Source organism: Vipera ursinii (assembly GCF_947247035.1).
Source record: "Vipera ursinii genome assembly, chromosome: 9".
In the NCBI taxonomy this organism is placed as follows: domain Eukaryota; kingdom Metazoa; phylum Chordata; class Lepidosauria; order Squamata; family Viperidae; genus Vipera; species Vipera ursinii.
The window spans coordinates 21,627,677-21,649,456 of NC_139523.1; the positions used below are offsets into that span (position 1 = coordinate 21,627,677).

Consider the following 21,780-nt stretch of genomic DNA (forward strand, 5'->3'; position numbering starts at 1 on the left):
GTTCTGATTTGCAGAATACATTGAATTATAAATTAAACAGGTTGGATTAGCCCAACATGATATGCCCCAAAAGACTCATCAAGGTTAGGATGTTGCCTAAATGCAGCTGCTACATTTTTAATAGAGCAGTGCAAGCATCTGGTGAGCCTAAGCCTGTGCAGTTCATTAGTCTAATGAAGAGACAAGCAACCAGATCACTTTCAGATGTATCAAACTTCATTAAACATTCTTACCATCAGCGGTGTAAGCTGGGACCGATAGGAACTGGAGTTCAAAATATTGGGAAGACACCAAGTTGTCTTTGCTGCTAAACTGATAGAAGGCAAAGTCTGCTTCAAACCAAGCTCAGCTCTAGATAACTAGATAGCTTTAGTGGACTGCAATTTTACCAATAAAGGAGAATATTTGTAGCTCAGGGCTGAAACAAGGAGTCCTTGATGCTCTCTGACCTTGGTTGTATTTATGCACTGATGTTACCTTGTGTGGGTAATGACACTTCCCCATAAACCCACCAAGCTCAGAAAGGGCCAAGGACCACCACCACCCCTGCAATTTTTTTAGCAGCAATACGGAAGTGTCCATTGCCTTTTTTCCTTTGACTTCCCTGTTGGTTGTGCTAACCAGGCTCAATCCACTTAGTTTCCCAGTCCAGAAACTCACCTAAGTTCTGAGATGATGCACCATACAGAAGGAGAATTAAGAATGAGTTGTTCAGAACATACGACTTTAAAAATACCTGCGGAAGAGTACTCCTCTAATCAGATTCACAACTGTCTGGGTCTGCTTTTCACTAAGATACGACAAATATTAGGAACACATTTTGTGCATATAATTATGAGCATGAAAACAATGCAATCTAAGACTAAGATGAAAAGATGTCTAACTCAGAGGGGAAAAAAATACCATCCCAACAGCTTGCCCTACATAATTGGGGGACCATTGTGGTAGTACATATGCTTGAAAATTTGCTTGCTATTACTTCTAATAAGTGGGGGGAGGGGAGGTGGTGAAATTAGGACCAAGGAACTGAACTTTGCAGCTTTGAGAGACTTATGAGTATTTTTAAAAGTTTTTTTTAAAGAGATGCAAAGTGCAATACTGTAAATTCAAGTATGGATGGAAAACAGAAAAGCTGCACCACTTCTACCATATATTGTCTATAGATCAGATTTGTTGGGAACTGACAGCAAACAGAACACCAGTTAGAAGTCCTGAGACAAAGGCATGAATTTTCTATTTTTTGGACTTAATAAAAAACAAATCCACCACAAACTGGCGAATGGCTTACTCTACCATTTGTTCATGATTTCATATGAACATTGACCTGACATCATTATCGTTAATTTATTTGCTTGCTGGGCTTTGGACCACATTCGCTGACAGCTCCGAATGTCGCAGCCCGCAAAGTCTTGTTTTTTTTGGGGGGGGGGGAAGTATGGTAAAACTCTAACAGATTCCCTGATGACAACTCCCATCATCCCCAGCCACCATACTCTACCTATTTAAAAAAAATGGGGTAGTCGCAGACCCACACGTCTGAAGGGCACCGCTGGAAGAAGGTTGCGTATGCACATTTTGCGTTCAGCCCCCTTGGAATAAATGCCTGGAGCAGAATTGCATTCTCCCACTTCCTGTTACAGACACAATAACAATTCTCTAACTCAAGTAGCCAATTAGCGTGGGCCGGTGCCCGTGGCAACCAATCCATGCTAAGCAGGGGCGTGACGAATGGGCTGGGGCGGGGGGTGGTGGTGGTAGAGCTGGCTTTTTAACTAAGCTCCGAAGGCGCGCGAAAACTTAAAGGCTTTGCCTCGCGCTTCGGGCTGTTGCGTGAGGGGCAGAGTAACTGTCCGCGCGCGAGACACAAAGGCTGGAGAGGGTTGTCCCGCCCTTCCTGCTTCCGCGAAGGGCGTGGCCTGTTTGGGCAGTTGAAGGGGTGAGGTGGGATCCAAAATGGAGGGCGTAGGAATACTAGAAAGTGGGAAGGGTCTCTAGAATAAGAGGAGGGGGGTTTGAGCCCCCTCGGAAGTTCTCCATTGCCTTCTCTTGCCTCTTTTACCTTTGAGACAGATAACGCCATTTTTTCTGGTGTTCTTTTCAGAAGTAGTAATTTTTGCCAAAGCACTTTATGATTATTATTATTTTTTTTAAAAAAAAATAATCCCAGCAGTTCTATGATCTGTCCCACAGGACAGTCGATAATTGCCCTGGGAGTTAGGGAAAAAGTCTAGCTGAGCAGTTTTCTGTGACTGGAGATCGTCTCTTCATAAAACCAGTTGCCGTTTATTTGCAGGTGGGCTGACTTGCATTAAAGTAAAGGTAAAGGTTCCCCCCGCACATGCCTGCTAGTCGTTTCCGACTCTAGGGGCCGGTGCTCATCTCCGTTTCAAAGCCGAAGAGCCAGCGCTTGTCCGAGGACGTCTCCGTGGTCATGTGGCCGGCATGACTAGACGCCAAAGGCGCACGGAACGCTGTTACCTTCCCACCCTAGTGGTCCCTATTTTTCTACTTGCATTTTCACGTGCTTTCGAACTGCTAGGTTGGCAGAAGCTGGGACGAGTAACAGGCGCTCACTCTGCTACGCGGCACTCGGGATTCGACCCGCCAAACTGCCGACCTTCTGATCGACAAGCTCAGCGTCCTAACCCACTGAGCCACCGCGTCCCATTTTGACTTGCATTACATGTAATCAATCCATTTTGCAATTGTGTTGGTGCCTAGTGTTGAAGAGGCGGGATGCAAACATATTGCAAAGAGTCTTATAGCACTCTAAAGCCAATTGGTTATGTGTGGAAATTGCCCAAGGCTCATCTTTATTTATTTATTTATTTTAATTCCATTTATATCCCGCCCTTCTCTGAAGACTCAGGGCGGCTTACAAGCTTAGCAGTAGCCTTCATTCTATGTATATGCCTGCTTATTAGGGCTTTCACACACACACCCCAAGCGGCATTATTACAAAGTCAGCTTAATTGCCCCCAATAGCTATTCTTCTGGAAACTGTTAGAGGAATGTTAATAATTGGCCCAAAGAAACAAAACTCTAAAAAATATAGTATAATTGGTATAGCCTCTCCAACTGGTTGGTTAAAAATCCTGAAAGTTCATCAGTAGAATTACTGTTTTATTGAGAATCATTTTGGGTTGCTTCCCTTGCACAGCAGAATTTGAGGGGTTCTTGGTGTTCTCTGAGCTTGGTTGTTTTCTTGCAGACATTTAGGTAACATCATCATAGCCAGTCTAACATCTGCACAAACTCAGTATCAAGAATCCCTCATTTCAACCCTGTGCTACAAATATTCTCCTTTATTGCTACAGAATATGTTAGAGGTAGTTGAAAATGACTTTTTGATATCAATGCCAAGAATCTATTCTGAACTTGGAAAAATACCAGCTGCCTTATGCAACTATTTATACTTAGGTTCAACCCCAATGTTCATATCTGTTACTTTATGTGCTAATAATGATTTACCTTACAGTATAACTATACAAACTGATGAAATAATAAGAGTGCTTTGCATTTTGAAGAAACCGTTATTGTTCAATTTATGCCTACATAAATTGTTTTCATGGGGATGAGATGTTTTCACATCGTTAAATCTATCAGATTTGATTTATGAATAAAAACTAGCAAAGCAGAACTTTTCATGTTTAGTTAATTTATTTTGGTGGAAATCAGTCTTCCACAATTGTATCTTATAAATCTTGCCAAGAAAACTGCAGGGACTTATCCAGGCAGTTTCCGAGAATTGGCCATTATTGAGCACAAGAAGAAAAATGATATATGGCATGGGTGTCTAACCTTTTAGTTTGCCTGGACTGCTTTGAGTGAAGAGAAATGGTCATGGGCTACATATAAAATATACGGTTAATATATATAAGTAAATCCTTATATATTTGTATTATATCTTGTGGGGCTGCATTACTAGCTGTTCAGGGCTGTATGCAGCCCGCAAGCCACAGGTTGGACAGACCTGATAATATAGGGAATGCTAGAGACCAGAAGATGGTGGAGTCTAGCTCTAGCCATAGGGATAAAAGCTGGCTGGGTAACTTTCAACCAGTGACACTAGGAGATGGTGAGTTCTAGTCCTGCTTTAGGCATGAAAAGCCTTGGGCTAGTCACTTTCTCTCAACCCAACCAGTGCTGGGATTCAAATATGTGAACAACTGGTTCTCTGTGTGGATGCCGCTTCTGAAAGTCCATTGTGGGCCTGGGCAACAAAAAATTAGCTACCGGTTCTGCCGAACTGGTGCAAACTGGCTGAATTCCACCACTGAACCCAAACAACCTAGCAGGATTGTTGTTGAGGGAAATATAGGAGGAGGGAGGAGTGTTAGGTATTTTTTCTGCCTTGAGTTACAGTTTTTATAAAAATAAAGGCAGGCTAAAAATAAACCTGGTTAATGTTTTTCAGGGGAGAAAAATGTCTTTTAGAAGCCATCAGTATTTATTCTTTGCTTCCCTCTAGAAGCTACTTTCAGTATGAATCTTTGCGACAAGGGAGAAGGACACGCACCCTCTGCTTTACCTTCATTCCATGAGCTGAAGGTACCCCTGTCAGAACAAAGCGCTGAACAAAAATCCACCCGGGTCAAACGCCGTCGAACGAGACGGGAACGCAACTACATCAAATTTGGCAGGAAGGTTACGGGCAAAATTCCAGAACAAAGGCCCAACTGCAGGGGCCTAAAGAAGATGCTGCCCCCTTTCTGGAGCTCTCAGCTTAGCAGCTGTGCTAAATCGACCCCCATCAAAGGGACCCATCTTGCAAACTCCGTGATCATAACCCAGAACAGACTGACACAGCATCTGGGCATCTTTAACAGAGAGGTGAAATCTGCTGACATTGAGAGGCTTTTGAGTCCCAGGGCTGAGCATGATACAATGGATATAACTCCTATCCAGAAAGCCAGTGGAGGGCTGATGGGAGGAGAGATACAGTCCTGTAGCTCTCTTGATACAAATCCGAAATCTATTCCTGGAGAGCAAGGAGAATGCCCTTTAAAGGATTTAAGCACAGTGCACGAGGATCCTCATTTTACAGCAATGCCAGCTGCCCCTGCATCAGTCGGAGAACACCAGCCTGTGGCAGCTGTGCAGGAGGTGGATGCAGGCTACAAACCTTCATTGGCATCTCCTGCCACGACGTTTGATCAACAGGCGATAGAGGACGAAGCTTTCCAAAGCAACACAACAGTGGCTGTGAATGACAAGGAAAATGTCCCCCCACCTCCCGCAGAAGGAGTTGGGTTGACTAAACCTAAGCATCTGGCGAAGGAACTTGCTCAGGACTTAGAAAAACTGTTGGACCTGAAGGCAACATTCCCTGGGCGTGATTTAATCAGTGAAATGCGGCAGACTGTTATCAATGCCGTACTGCAGCAAAACAAAACCTTGCCAGATTTTTCTGCTTTGACATTGCTCAGGAAGAAAACAGGTAGTTGTAACGCAGATGCCAGGGATGTAGGTAAGAGATTATAGTGTGAGTATAAACCCCGTTAAAAGGTTGGTTCTAAATACTGAAAACAAAAGAGCTGCTTTAGCAAAAGCATCATTTTGGCCAACCTCCCTTGACAGTCTGTTTTTGCTTTCCAGTACGCTTTAAAAAGAAAGCAGTTGAGTAAATTGTCTCACAAATTTAAGTGAGTGATTTTAAAGCATTCAGCACAAAACCTTAATTCGTTTCAATTTCCTGTAATTTTGACCCATCCTTCCTCTCCCTTCCTCTCCCCTCCGTCGCCCCAGGTTTCCTACAGTATATATCCCAGCATCCAGAAGAACAGACATACAGTAGCATCTCTTAGAACCACTTAAACCAAATCTTTTCTTGGGATTTCACCTGAACTGGGAAGGGCAAAAATGGTTAGGAAAAGAAACAGCTGCTTTAAGATTGCCCATCTGCTGCTCTGTGCCTGCTCCAAATCACATTTTGTCCTTTGAATACAGATCTCGGCATCGCTTCACTATCAGCCAATCTTCGAATCGATAAAAAACAGTGCCAGCGTATTCCCATTGCTGATCCCAGTCCTGCTTTTATTGCCTCTGTTCCTCCCCCACCCGTCCCGGTCACGGTAGTCACCTGACTTCCCTTCAAGATAATGGATGACAAAGCCATACGGATAGTACACTTAGGATGGTGTTAGAATAAGGGAGAAATATTACTTTAATGCTAGTTTAGCAAAGGACAATTTGAGCCTTTTCACTCAAGGGCTGGGGATAAAATGAAATGTCATAGAAATAAGAAAAAAAATGTAATCAGGCCATATTTTATTGTGCTATTTTCCAGTTGGTAAAGAAATCACCGGTCCCAGGAAAAACCATAAATACCTATGGCCACAACTGAGCCCAGAATTTCTGTCGTTAAGTGAGACAGTTGTTAAATGAGTTTTGTGCCATTTTAGGACCGTTCTTGCCCCAGTTCTTAAGTTAGTAACAAGGCTGTTAAGTGAATCTGGCTTTCCCATTGACTTTGTGCACCAGAAGGTTGCAAACGATTATGGTGTGACCCCAGGACCTTTGCGGGCCGTCATAAATACGAGTTGTCAGACATCTGAATTTTGATCATATGACCAAAATTCAGGGATGGGGATGCTCCAGTGGTTATAAGTCTGAAAAATGATCGTGTCATTTTTTTTCAGCGCTGTTATAATTTTGAATAATCACTAAACTGTTATAAGTTGACTACCTGTAGAAAGTAAGGCTTGAATTTTAAAAAAATGTTCCGAAGATCCCATCTTCATATATGACTGCTGCAGCACATCTGAGAGAGATTGGTAGGCCTTTCACAAGGATTTTTCCTTTACTTGGGGGAAGAGTTTTACCTGAGAATCCTGATCTCCAGGGACAGTAGTTGAAACTCTCAAAACCCCCTCCCTTTCCAAAATGTTTTGGCTGACTGACCAGTGATGTGTTAAGAGGAGCCAGAGTTGAAGTGGGAGGGGGTGCCCACGTTCCCAACCTGATCCTGTCACGTGTCCAGAAAAGTGATTGGCGGCTGGTTTTCCTACGGTGCCATCAGGGATAATGAGCGGGAGGGGAAGAAACATCGAGAATCTTTTTCACTTTCTCCTTTCTATCTTTTGCAACACCATTTCCTCCCTTGTGGCGAATCTCTCTATCACAGTACACAGTAGGTTAATCTTGCCTTTATTTACTCTGATTTGTGTTTGTAGATTTGCAGTTCCTGATGGGATTCTTTGCGTTCGCTTACTGTCCCCTCTTTTAGATCTCAACAGCCCAGATAACAGAGGAGAGAAAAAGCTGCTTTTGGAACAGGAATCCAGCAGCTGCAACAGTAGGAACTCTGAGCGGAGCGTTTCTCTGAAAACCCCAAAAGAGCAAGAACAAATTTTCCTTACCTGTTTCTCTCGCGGTCCTAAACATAGAGCAGTACAAGTGGTAAGCACAGTAAACTCTAAGGCCATTTTCCCCTCTCTGGATTTTAATGTGCTATCTGATACTTCTTAAAGGTAAAGGTTCCCCCGCACATGCGTGCTAGTCGTTTCCGACTCTAGGGGCCGGTGGTCATCTCCGTTTCAAAGCCGAAGAGCCAGTGCTTGTCCAAGGACGTCTCCGTGTTCATGTGGCCGGCATGACTAGACGCCAAAGGCGCACGGAATGCTGTTACCTTCCCACTGTAGTGGTCCCTATTTTTTCTACTTGCATTTTTACTTGCTTTCGAACTGCTAGGTTGGCAGAAGCTGGGACGAGTAACAGGCGCTCACTCTGTTACGTGGCACTTGGGATTCGACCCGCCAAACTGCCGACCTTCTGATCGACAAGCTCAGTGTCCTTCTGCAACCCTGTAAAGTTTCTACTCTGAGCCCTGGTGGCACAGTGGCTGGAAGGCAGTATTGTAGGCTAACTCTGCCCACAACCTGGAGTTCAATCCTGACCGGCTCAAGGTTGATTCCGCCTCACCATCCTTCTGAGGTCGGTAAAATGGGGACCCAGATTGTTGGGGGCAAATATGCTGACATTGTAGACAGCTCAGAAAGTGCTAAAAAGCACTATGGAGCAGCATATACAGTAAGTCGAAGTGCTATATTAATGGCATCTTTGCAATCCTCATGGCAAACCCCAGTGCCCTGATTTGCTGGTACCCTAGTTGTTGCAGTTGTGCGTATTGGGCTTCCCCCGATTTTGCTGAAGGGCTCCCAGAATTCCAGTTAACGTGGCCAGACTCCTAATACATATGGAAGGTAAAGGATGTTGGCTGGGGAATTCTGGGAATTGGAAGTCCACAGATCTTCAACTTGCCATGTTTAGAGGCCCTTGATATATCCCGCTGCCTTCCATTCACTTTTGACTACTCTGTAGCAATTGTTTCTCTGTACAGGCAGATGACCGACTAGCCCAAAGAGAAGATCTTGAATTCTTTGCTGAGCCAGAAGGACGCGACCAACGGAGCTTCTTTTTCACGGCAGCTCAGCCTCGCTCTCTTCTGTCAACGTCTTCCGAGCGTGTGAATTCAGCCAGAAGCTCCTTTGCTCTTCTGGAGGAACAGCGTGCTCTGCCAGCGGTCAGAACCGCTCATCACTGGGAGCCAAGCTTGGGGGAACCCAGAGGCAGGCAGGAGAGGCCTGAAGGCAAAGAGAGAACGCCTCTGAAAAAAATGGCGATCTCGAGAAGGCATCACCAACTTCGTCAGCCTCTTGCTGCTCAAGATTCCTTTGGATCAGCTGGTCTTAGCAAAAGCCCTGGCTGTTTCCTTTTGGCCGATCCCCAGCCGTATTCTTTGGCCTATCAACTACTAAGCCCAGACCAGTGGAGTTTACAGGAGGCAGAGCCTCATCCGGTGCACAACTTGCGTCCTTCACAGGAGCTGCACAACTTCTCTCAACTTCTCGACTTTGGACTCGCCACTCTAGAAAGAGCTGCCCCAGAATGCCAGACTTCTTTCGATGTCTTAAAAAGTATCTGGAGTCCTAAGCTGCCCAGTAAGGAAGCCAAACGCCCAAGCTCCCGAGCCCTGGCCTCTTCTTCCTTGGCTCCCCAGACACTCTCTTCCAGAGAATTGAACTCAGAACCAGGGCAGCCCGAGGAATTTGTCCAGCTCGATGTCATCTCTCAACAGCCTCATTCTTTTTATAGGCAATGTTTTCAGCAAGAGGGCTCTGCAGCCAACCGGCACCCTCAGCTAAAGAATGGACTCTCTGTGCAAGGAAAACCTAGGCTCTATTACCACCAGAAGATGTCTGCCGAGCAAGGAAGAGCCTCGCACAGCCGGCAGCTCTGGGGGCTGGCAGAGGCCTCTGAAAAAATGCAAAGTTCTAGAGAGCAAGGAGCTTCCCGACCCGGCAACCAGGTGTGTAGTCTGGAAAGGCTGCTTCAATTGGAAGACGCACGGCAGCTGCAAGTTTTACAGCAACTGCCCATGTCTTGTTTCCCCCCTTCCGAAGCTTTAGAGGATGGGAATTCTCCTCTCTGCGCCTTACCGGGCCATCGTTGGGGGCAATCCAGTCCTGAAGCCTGGGCCTTCCCCAGAATGAAGTTGTACTGAAAACCTGGGCAAACCTCTGCACCGTTAAGAGACTTGGGAAAAGAGACAGAAAATTGCTCAGCACGACATATCACTCAGAAGTAGCATCAGCTACATTTGGACCTGTAATTGCATCTCTCTGAATCATTTTGTTCTGTGATTTTTTTTTCTTCAGTTTTTTTTAAAAGCCCATTTTGTTCAGGTCGCTTACAGAATTATAGTCTCTTTCCCCCCACCCACCCCCCACCCCCAGGTAAGCCGGCCCCAATTGCTTTACGAGGGAAGATTAAGGTTGCTTGTCTTCCATTGTGTACGATGAGGCACCAAAATCCTATTACCAGCCTTCATTAAATTACATTCTAAGAAACAGAATGCTGTTCTTTGGCTGTTTTTGAAGGGAGGGAAACAATCCACATGATTTTTATACGGCAGAATAAATATCTACATCACCATATCATCAAGATGCTCGATAGGGTTTGATTTGGATTGTCGTTCCGAAGCTTCTGGTACACTTCATCTCTTTTGCAATTATGTGCCCCGTGTGGTGGGTGTTGACTTTACTTCTACAAAGTTCGATCTGTAACACTGTTCATGATATGCTGGGGGGGGGGGAGATTCCAGGTTGCACAAAGTGACATAAAAACAGTTGGCATTTGCATAATTAAGTACTTAAAGGTAAAGGTTCCCCCGCACATGCGTGCTAGTCGTTTCTGACTCTAGGGGCCGGTGCTCATCTCCGTTTCAAAGCCGAAGAGCCAGTGCTTGTCCGAGGACGTCTCCGTGGTCATGTGGCCGGCATGACTAGACGCCAAAGGCGCACGGAACGCTGTTACCTTCCCACCGGAGTGGTCCCTATTTTTCTACTTGCGTTTTTACGTGCTTTCGAACTGCTAGGTTGGCAGAAGCTGGGACGCGTAACGGGCGCTCACTCTGTTACGCGGCACTCGGGATTCGACCCGCCAAACTGTCAACCTTCTGATCGACAAGCTCAGCGTCCTAACCCACTGAGCCACCGCATCCCTTAATTAAGTACTTACTTCACTCTAAAGAGGCAGGGGAACAAACTAATTGAGAAAGGTTTTGGTTATGGTCTTTAAGTCTCTACATGGCATGGGTCTGGAGTTCCTCGGGGACCACCTGCTGCCGGCGTCAACTTCCCTCCGCCCTGTGCTTTCCCACAGAGAGGGCCTCCTCAGGGTGCCTCCGGTCAGAGAATGTCGGCTGGTGGCCCCCAGGGGGAGGGCCTTCTCTGTGGGCGCTCCGGCTTTATGGAACCAACTGCCGGTTGAGCTCCGGACGGCACCGGACCTTCGCTCCTTCCGGCGCGGTCTGAAGACCCATTTATTTGAACAAGCTGGCCTGGCCTGATGGGGGACGTTAGGGTTTTTAATGAGTTTTTATACTGTTACTGTTTTTATCTGGGCAATTGTTTAATTCTCTTTTAATTTTTTGTATTTTCTATTTATATATGCCCTGTTCACCGCCCTGAGTCCTTCGGGAGAAGGGCGGTATACAAATTTAATAAAATACTAAAATACTAAATGGGGGGGGGGAGAAACTGCTGACATCCCTAAACAGGAATCTGCCTGCAAAGCTTTTATTTCCTTATTTATGCAACCATTTTTTATAACCACCCAACTTTCATACGGTGACTTGATGCAGGTAGACCTTGACTTACGAGCGCAACTGAACCCAAAATTTCTGTCGCTAAGTGAAACAAGTTGTTAAGCCAATTTTGCCCCGTTTTATGACCTTTCTTGGCACAGTTGTGAAGTGGGTTGCTGCAATTGTGAAAGTTAGTAACATGGTTGTTAAATGATTCTGGCTTTCCCCACTGACTTTGCTTGTCAGAAAATCACAAATGCACCTGGGACCCTGGAAGTATGAGTCAGTTGCTGAGCGTCTGAAGTTTGACCACGCAACCGTGTGAAAAACAGTCATAAGTCACTTTTGTTCATGGCCATTGTAACTTGGAATGGCTACTAAATGAACTGTTGTAAGTTGAGGACTACCTGTGCTAGCGAAGAAATCTGATATTTTTCCTTCACCTATTTTGTTTCCGTGAGTGCTAGGATATGGTTCTTTGAAAGTTACACAAAACCATACTGAGGCCACTCATGCATCCACCTGAGAAGATTCTGCCTGGATGGCCTTGTTTCTCTTGCTTTTCCTGCTCAGTATGCAAGTATGGGTCTCCAATTCATTGTTTTTTTCCTCTGCTCCTTTATACCAAGAGAATACTTGAACAGATTATTTCTCAGTTAATGATGCTAGATGGGTAAACATCGACAGCAATAAGTTTCGTGTGGAGTGGGAATTGCTCGGAAAAGAATCAGTGCAGAACCCCTGTCTAAATAAACAGAGGAAATTGCAATAATGAGCATATTATTCTACTACTGTACTAATTCACATTAGCGAAACCGATTGTCATGCTAAGGAATTTGGAAATGGACTACTCTGCCTTGGAAGTCACGGATGGTTAGAGATGATATGTCACTTGCAAATGATTACACGCATCTTCTGCAGATGAATCCAAAAGAGAATGCAAATTTGCCTTGGACAGAAATTCTGAGGAGCCAATACTGTAGAGATTTCCTTGCAACGGTTTCTGAATTGGCCTCCATTGCATTTGCTAAGTCAATCCAGCTTCCCACATTGATTTTGCTTGCTAGAAGCTGGTTGGGAAGATGGCAAATAGCGATCACACGACCTGGAAAGCTGCAATTGTTGTAATACACGCTGGTTGCCAAGCACCTGAATTTGAATCATATGACGGGATACTGGGTCGGTTGTAACTGTGAGAACCAGTTGCGAGTAACTGTTTTCCAGTGCCAATGGTCACAGAATGAATGGCTGTAAATCGAAAGCTACTTGTACTAAATGAAAGTTCACGAGTGTTGGTAGCCATTGCCATGAATTTACCTGGATGTGCAATTTTGCTCACAGAGATAATTCTAGTCCTTCTCACAAAGGTATGAAAATTAAATGGAATTCTCCCATTTCCACTACTTTTAATTTTGTTGAAGTTGGCATACAGAATTGCTAAACTGCTAAAACCTTGTGTAAAAATTCTCCACATTTCATTATGGAAGCTTATATTAATAAAAATGATTGGGTTATTTTAATTTGGTCATTGTATACTAATAACAATCAAATTAAACTAGTCCAATAATTTCATATCATAAACTTATAGTAGTCCAAAAATTTTGTATCATGTTTAGACTATAGGCTTAAGTGGGGTTGAGATATGTGTGTAAACCAAGATATATTAAGCATAATATGTGAAGACATCGTGCTTTGCACGTCCATTTGCCCATATGCCCTTTTCCCTGTAGGAAATACACGAAAATGAATTTAAAATTACTTAAACTGCCAAGTGTGTACGAGAACATCAGAAACCTGAGGGAATAATGTTAATAACATTGCAAAACGATCAGGGGGAAAAAAATCTTCTGATCCAACCATCTTGAATCTATCCAGGTGTTTTTATATGCTTACCACATATTGTAAACAAGATCGTTAACATGTGAAGAGGAAGGAAAAAGTGTATGAAAAGAGGCCATCTTACAACACTTCCAATAGTCTGCATGTTCAAGTTGAATCACGGTTGCAGTGGGCTCGATTCCGACGTGTCTTCTTGATCATACCAGTCTGTCACTTTCTCCTCTTTGTCCTCGGAATTACTGGCCTTCAGAGCCATCCTCAACTTAGCCCAGAACAGCCTCTGAGCCTCGGGGTCTGGGGACCATTCAATGTACGTCTTCTTCAGCATCACTTTCCGCATCCGATGGTAGACGGAAAGTTCTCTCTCAGGGATGGCTTCTAGGATCACAGGAATCAGGACGTCTTTCAGTTCATCAAAAAGTCGATAACTGGCAAGCTGAATCTCCATGGAGCACCATTCACTCTGCAGATACCTCCTGCTAATTATACAAATAGTATGCCGGCTGTTGTGAATGCTGTCGACTATATTGTCTATTACGTATCTCCCGGGCTGAAAGTCCCGGTGATGAAGACAAAGCCGGAACGTCGGGGCTCCTGCTTTCTCTAGACTAGGTACCAATTGTTCTAGCACCCAGCTCTCGTCCGCCGAGTTGTAGGAGACAAAGGCGTCAAATTTGTAATGCTCATCTTTGCCCCGCCTCCAGTAGTCATTGACCCAAGCCCGCAGGACGTAGATGTGATATCTTAGGTGCCAGTAGCTGCGATGGTAAAGGAAAGGTAACAGCATAAAGAGCAGTAAAAATGGGAAGGTTGCTGAGAACAGGTACAGCCCTATATCTTGGAAACAAACATGGGTGTCAAAACTATAAACATAACTAGCCTGTTGCCCAGAGTTGCAAGAATAATTGTAGAGGTAGACCACTTGCACCAACCTATTGCTTAGCCAATTCTGGAACCACACATTATGACAGGTGCAAGCCAAAGGGCACTTGCGTAGGTCAAGGTACCTCAGTGACGGAAGCGCTTTCGCCACGCTGCTGTTGAACGTCTGTATCTCGTTCTTCCCTAACAAAAGATTGCGCAGGTTGCTAAGGTTGCCAAAGACCTCTAGGGTCATTGTGCGAAGCCCGGCGTTCTCCAGATCGAGAGTTGTCAGGTTCTTAAGATTTTTGAATATGCCGGGCGGAAGATCCCCCCGGCCATTGCTGGTATCGGCCAAGGTTAGGTATTCCAGCTGCCTTAAGTCATCAAAGACATCGGGTGCAATAGACAGAATTTTGTTCTCCGATAGGTAGAGGTTGCGCAAAGAGGTCAAGCCCTTGAGGAACCCCGAGGGAATGACTCTCAAACCGTGGGGTCGCTGCAGTTGAAGTTTGAGATCGTAGACCTTGTGCAGGTTCAGGAATGGAGGTTGCTTGAGTTGATTCTTGCTGATAAAGTATATCTTGTTCCCCATCAGATCTAGCACTTGGAGAGTCCTTTCGATTGGATGGAAAAAACTAGGACTGATGTACTGAAGGTTGTTGTTATCCAGGTAGAGTTTGGAAAGATTCCTCAGCCCTTCAAATGACACATTGGACAGCCTATGAATATTGTTTCCCCCCAGATCTAAAATGTGGAGGTTCCTAAGATTCTTGAAGGTGCCAGGGAAGAGAACCGAAACATGGTTGTTTCTGAGATTGAGTACCTGGAGGTTGCTGAGGTCACTAAAGCTGTTGTTGTAGATATCAGTCAGAAGATTGTTATCCAAACGCAACTCTCTGAGTTGTTTCAAACCCTTCAAGGCTCTGCCATGCAGGAAAGCAATATTGTTGATATTCAAATGGAGGGTGATCAAATTAGGGGCGTAGTGGAAAGCCGAACTGCTGATTGAGAGGATGCGATTAAAACGGAAAGAGATGGTCGTCAGCTCTTCGAAGGGAGTCGTGTTAAAGCAACCTCTCAGCTGTTTCAACAGATTGTGCTCTACCAACAATGTGCTCAAATGGTTTTGCACGGTTGCGTTCAACATTTGCCTCATGCAGTCCACTGATCTGAGGTGATTCCTCGAAAGATCTAGAAGCCAGATGGGAGGACAAGCTAGAAAAGCTTGGCTACTCAGGTTCTTCAAGTTGTTGCTCTGCAGATGTAGGCTGAAGGGACGGTTGGATTTCCCAAGATGCTGGCACACCTTGGTCAGTTGTGACACTTTATTTAAACTCAATCCAGAGTAATCGAGGCTGCGAGGCTTCACTTTAGAAATATCCAAGAACTGTAGAACATCGACCTTGTTCCCCGCCAACTTCAATCTTTGGAGTCCCCCGAGGCTAACGTTAGCAAACGAAGAAATATTTGAGAACTTGTTGTAAGATAGGTCCAGCACCCTGACGTTGCCCAGGAATCCTGGCCCTGGCCCACCCATCTTACGAAGAGAATTGTTGCAGAGCTTCAGGCTATACAAGGAGGGAGGGAATCCCAGCTCCGGCTGAAGAAAAGTCAGATTATTGTTGCAGAGGTTGAGGTATTTCAGCTGTTTTAGCTTCTGTGTGCTCTGAATCACGACGTCAAAGCTGCTCAAGCTGTTGAACTGGAGCTGCAAATCCAGAAGGCTTGGTAAGGGACTAAAGGCATCCTGATGAAGCATGCGCAAGTAATTATTATGCAAGAGAAGGACAGTGAGGTTAGCCAAGCCAAGGAAAGTGCCTTGGGAAAGATTTGTGAGATAGTTATAGGAGAGATTTAGCCTCCCCAAGGCCGCCAGGTCCTCAAAGGCGCCACCTTCTATTCTCTCCATTTTGTTATAACTCAACTGGAGGAGTTTCAGTTTTGGAAGGTGACGGAAACTCCCATAAGGCAAGACTTTAATGGAGTTATGGGATGCGTTGACCACTTCGGCGTAATTAGGGAGGTCATCTACGATACTGGAGATATTGTTCAGGAAACGCTGCATGCACTTGAAATACAAAGGATCCTTCATGGTTTGGATGCAGTTTCTGAAGCCGTAAGCGGTTGTCCCCTGAGTGTTAAACAGAACAAAAGCCAGGAAAAAATGTACAAAGTTCATTGGGCCCATGGCCGAATAGGATTTTTCAATTCCCAACCTTCTGAATCAGTGCAGAAACCTAGAACCAAAACGCAAACAAAGAAAATCAAACCTTTTTTAAAAAAAACCATTTCTATGCGTGCCAGTTAGGGAATCTTTTTTTTTTAACGGTATTGACCGAACGGAAAGTGAAGTTTTTTTTTTTAATATAAACCATTTGGTAATTTTTGCAGCAGGAGCATTTACAGGAGGTTAAATGAACATCAGTTGATTATTTATATTGATGAATTACAGAAATAGCGTTTACACCTGTGTACAACCAAAACAATAGTACTGTAAAAAGATTTTAAATATCATGGTCAATGGTCAGGACTGCCTGTGTTTATGGCCTGATGAAAATAGAGGCTGACTCCTGCCTCGCTATTGGCTGCAATTATTAATGGAGGAAATTTAAACGAATTGCAGAAAGCGTCACCTTATTTCTCCTCTTTTTCGCTTCTCACTTCCTAATTGTTCTCACCCGTTTTATTTTTCTTCTGGCCAGAATTAAAACATAAGGAAAACCATGCAGGTGAGGGACACCTTGAGTGGGAGGTAATCAGTAGGAAAAGACAGGAAGTATTAACCAGATTGCTGATTTTCCACTTCCAAAGCTGTTAAAAAGAGTATAAAACGTGCATATTTAGACACCGCATGGACTGAAAGTCTGAATACCCCAAATAAATAAATGAAAATCCCCCAAATGTAATTTCTAACACGGCAAATAATGCTTTTAATTCTGTGGGTAGACTTATACTGACATCGATTCTTTTTATTTGGGGGATGTGATATGCATTAAAATAAATTATGGTTTCAATCCTGGACCCCCTCTTTTGAAACTAACCCCACCTTGGTATCAGCAAGGTTCTTTCCAACGTGGGCTGTAGTTTCCGCAATTAATCAATTGCTTGTGTTACCCCACAAACAAGAGAAGAAGAAAAAAAACACCAGCTGCTTGCTTGCTTGCTTTCCGCATATGGCAATTGACGCTTGTGTGGTGCCCAACAAGTGGCAAACATGAATTTTCTTGGTCTCTGTTTGAGGTCCCGCTCTTTCCTCACTGCTCAGTCGCTCTACGGTTTGTCTCTACTATTTTTGCTCAGTTCACAAGAATTTAATAGCTCTGTTTCTCAAACTCAACAACTTTAAGATGCATGGACTTCAACTCCCACAATTCCCCAGCCAGTTATACTATACTGGCTGGGGAATTCTGGGAATTGAAGTCCACACATCTTAAAAGTTGTTGAGGTTGAGAAACACGGCTCTAGAGGTCTTCTGAGAGCCAGTGTGGTCAGTCTGTTTATATCTGTCTGTCTGTCTCTGTCTGTCTGTCTGCCTGTCTGCCTGCCTGCCTGCCTGCCTACCTACCTACCTACCTACCTACCTACCTACCTATCTATCTATCTATCTATCTATCTATCTATCTATCTATCTATCTATCATCTATCTATCATCTTTCTCTCCTGTTTGTCTTTCTGTCTTTCTTCCTGTCTATCTATCTATCTATCTGTCATCTCTATCTTTCCATCCATCCACCCACCTACCTACTTACCTACCTACCTATTTCCTAACTTTATTAGTTTGACAAATAACTCAAGGTGGTAAACATATCCAACATACCTTGTCCCTCCTATTTTGCCCCACAGCAATCACCCTGTGAAGTGGGTTGAGCTGAGAAGAGTGACTGGCCCAGCTGACTGTCCTGGCTCAGGTAGAACTAGAACTCATGGCCTCCCACTTTCTGGCCCGGTGAGACCAGATCCTTGAATAAATCCACGGAAGCTATTTCTGTCTGACGCAGGTGGATAAAATTGCAAATCTGGCAAACACTTCCGTTCTCCAACCAGCAACGTTAGGGACTGCCAGCTCTAAAGCATCTTTGAAAAAAAAACCACACAGACTCCTCCAGACCCACAAGAGCTCACTCACAGCCTTTTTGCAAATATTGAAATATTGAATCCAGGAGTCAGAAGGAGTCCTTGCTCTCTTTAAGAAGAAAAAAAGGGGGTTGGGGAAGCATAAGCTACCTACCAAGCAATTGACAAGCTCCTACCTGTTTCCTCCATATGCCTCGGGTCTCCACTAATACAGTAAGCTCAGCTTCAGCAGAGCAGAAGCTAAAGTAACTTTTCCTGCCATACGTGCGAAAGTTTAAAAATGCACATATCAGCCTGCTTATACAGTAGTTAAGGGGGAAGTGAGCTAGGTACAGTTTCTGTTTTCGCTTTTCTGGCAACCCCCGGGGTGTTCCCTTTTTACAGTCACTGAGGAGAGGCAGTTGATAATGTCAGAATCTGTGACATCTGGGGTTTTGGTGAGGAAGGCAAGGTGTGAGACCAAAGGCACGCGGACAAGCAATTGCACAGAGTTTTCTGCAGGTACTTCTCACGGGTGGGTAGCCCTCGATTACACAGCCACAATGGAGCCTAAACATTTCTGCTGCGAAGCGAGACGGTGGTGAGGTGAATTTTGCCCCATTTTGCGACCTTTCTTGCCACAGTTGTTAAGCGAATCGCTGCAGTTGTTAAGTTAGTAACACGGCTGTTAAGTGGATCTGGCTTTCCCATGGACTTTGCTCATCAGAAGGCTGCCAAAGTCTATGGCGTGACCCCAGGGCGCTGCAACCATCATAACTGACTTTGCTTATCAGAACAGAACAGAACAGGGCAGAATAACAGAGTTGGAAGGGACGTGGGAGGCTGTTTTTCCAGCTCCCTACTCAAGCAGGAAACCCTATATACCATTTCAGATAAATTGTTGCCAATCTCTTCTTAAAAGTCTCCAGTGTCAGAGCACCCACAAATTCTGGAGGCATCCCATTCCATTGTTAATTGTCCTCCCGGTCAAGAAATTTCTCCTTAGTTCTAGATTGCTTCTCTCCTTGATCAGTTTCCATCCTTCGCTTCTTGTCCTGCCTTCTGGTGCTTTGGGAAATAAGTTGGCCCCCTCAAATATTGGAAGACTGCTATCATGTCACCCCTAGTCTTTTCACTAGACTAGACATACCCAAATCCTGCAACTGTCCTTCATATCTATTAGCCTCCTGTCCCCTAATCATCTTTGTTGCTCTTTTCTGCACCCTTTCCAGAGTCTCCGCATCTTTTTTATAATACAATAAGTAAAACTGGATGCTGTACTCTTAAGTGTCAGAAGTTTGCAAAAGGTGATAATTAAGCACGGTTATCTAGTGAAAACTATCTGAATGGCTTCCACCACATCTGAGAGATGGGACACTAATCGAGAGAAGCAACCTAGAAATAAAGAGAAACTTCCTGACAGTGACAACAATTAACCAGTGGAACAACCTGCCTCCAGAAGCGGTGAATAGTCCAACACTGGAAGTTTTTAAGAAGAGACTGGACAGCCATTTGTCTGAAATGGTATAGGGTTTCCTGCCTGAGCAGGGGGTTAGACTAGATGACCTCCAAGGTCCCTTCCAACTTATTATTATTATTACTACTACTATTATTATTACTATTATTATTATATAATTCCTCCCCCGCTTTTTAAATAAGAAGAGATCAATTTGATCATCTTTTTAATCTCAGTTTTCCTCCATTAATGGAATTGGCTAAGTCTTATATGGCTTCAGATAATAGGGACACTTAGTAAATGAAGGTTGGCTGGCTACTGTTGGCTCATGATCTATTTCCCCAAAACATTATTTGGTTTTAACAAAACAACCCTGCCCCCCCCCCAAAAAACCCTTTCTGTTGTAGAATTTCCACCATCTACAATATTTCATTTTTAAAAAATTTTATTGAGCAAAAAACCCCCCAAAAAACCTCTGAGGGTAGTTAGCTGTGGGTTTCAAAAGGCCCTAAGGCCAGCAGCATTTTGACTTTTGGCAACAGAACGCAAAGAGTGGCTATTCTTAGAAAATCAAGGAATGGGGAAGTCTCACCCTGACTGAGAGCGCAGAATATGGATGTGATAATAGGAAGTTTGGGAGTGACAGCATCTCTGCAGATGTTGAAGTTCCTAACTCGCGTGGTTGGAGACCGCTTTCTTGCAGTCCTAAGAAAAAATGCCCTGCCACATTGAGTTGGCACATGGACAGCTTTTGTGCTGAACTCTTGCCCTGTAGCCTGCAAGAGGCCACTGGGAGCTGCCCCCACAGGTTATGGGGTCCTCAGTGCTCTCGGGAGCTTGGCTGTTTTCTTGCAAGACAAGACATTTATTTCATCCTCAAACTAGGCAACATCGTGGGTTCCAAAAAGGAGTGGGGTCTGCTCTCTGACTATAAAAGATTAAAAGATATTCCATATTTAGCAGACCTTGTATCAGAAGAATTAGATCAACGCCCTGATCATCAGCAAGTCAGCATTCATGGAATCGCTGCAGAGATAAGGCAAGAAGCAGAAGCAGAAGCGATAAATTGGGGTACCAGGAAAATCCGGTCAACGAAACGGCGGTAAACAGATTGGGAAAAGCCGGTCTGAATAACAGCTCCATGAAACGAAACTGAACAGAACGTTCAAACTGTCATACAACTATCCTTTCATTTCACAGGCTAGAAGGAAAATAAATAAATAAATTCTTATCTAAACCACCTAACAAGATCAGAGTTTCCTGAGAGGAAAGGGAGATCTCAGAACGCTCAAGCTGATTTTAGGGGGAAAAAAACACACTAAAGAACAATGCTAATGCATTGGGTAACTGAGAAAGCAAAAGAATACCAAGAAAGGCGGGGGGGGGGGACAGCAACACAGTCTTCACTGACTATAAAAAAAAAAACCATTTGACTCAATATTAATAAATAAAAACTCAAAATAAATAAACTCGGCCTCCAGCCGCACATTTGCATTGTCTGGCCTAGTTTCCCCACCCCTGGAAAAGGAGACAAGAGACTGCCCTGACCTGAATACCCATAGTCCTCGACTTATAACCGTTTCGTAAGCGGCTGAAAAAGGGACCTCCGATCAGGCCCTCAGGCTTATAGGACTGTGTATTCAGGTCATCTGTAAACTCGGCAGAGGTGTCTTCACCCAGGTGAAGACACATCCCTTGCTATGTCTCCTCATCCCCCCACCTCAAAAAAAATTCCAATGGAGAGGATAGGACCTTTCCCCCCCCTCTCTCTCTCCCCCTCCCCACCAAAAGGAAATTAAGAAAAGTAATAAAAAAGAAGAAGAAGAAGAAGAAAGAGCCTTGGTGGAGCAGTGGGCTAATGCCTCCTTAAGTAACACCAGCTGCCTGCAATTAGTGCAGGTTCGCATCCCACCAGGCTCAAGGTTGACTCAGCCTTCCATCCTTCCGAGGTAGGTAAAATGAGGACCCAGATTGTTGGGGGCAATTAAGCTGACTTTGTAATAATGCCGCTTGGGGTGTGTGTGTGAAAGCCCTAATAAGCAGGCATATACATAGAATGAAGGCTACTGCTAAGCTTGTAAGCCGCCCTGAGTCTTCGGAGAAGGGCGGGATATAAATGGAATTAAAATAAAAAAATAAAAATGAGGGGGCCATAGTTCCCCCATGCTGGCTCAGGAATTCTGGGAGTTGACGTCCATGAGTCATGAGGGGGCCATAGTTCCCCCATGCTGGCTCAGGAATTCTGGGAGTTGGAGTCCACTCAATTTAAAGCACACTGGCTGGAGGATTCTGGGAGTTGGTCCATCCATCTTAAAAACAAGCTGGCTATGGGATTCTGGGAGTTGAAGAGAGTTGAAGTCCGTCCATCTTGAAGCAAGGTGGCTGGGGAATTTTGGGAGTTGAAGTCCATCCATCTTAACTCAGCCTTCCATCCTTCCCAGGTAGGTAAAATGAGGACCCAGATTGTTGGGGGCAATAA

General features: G+C 44.5%; 1 protein-coding gene across 2 annotated transcripts; it reads right to left on the bottom strand.

Moving 5' to 3' along the window:
* Nucleotides 1-12,956: 12,956 nt before the first annotated feature.
* On the bottom strand, nucleotides 12,957-18,122 carry LOC310644700 (uncharacterized protein). Of its 2 annotated transcripts, none has more exons than XM_083369986.1 (2): nucleotides 18,021-18,122; nucleotides 12,957-16,029 (listed from the first exon to the last, which is right to left on the bottom strand). In XM_083369986.1, exon 2 carries the CDS (start codon nucleotides 15,978-15,980, stop codon nucleotides 13,086-13,088), a length of 2,895 nt encoding a protein of 964 aa, XP_083226112.1. In that variant the 5' UTR covers nucleotides 15,981-16,029; nucleotides 18,021-18,122; the 3' UTR covers nucleotides 12,957-13,085. The 2 variants fall into 2 exon arrangements, with proteins under 2 accessions (XP_083226112.1, XP_083226111.1); XM_083369985.1 differs by having other exon boundaries at nucleotides 18,043-18,083.
* Between the last annotated feature and the right edge of the window lie 3,658 nt (nucleotides 18,123-21,780).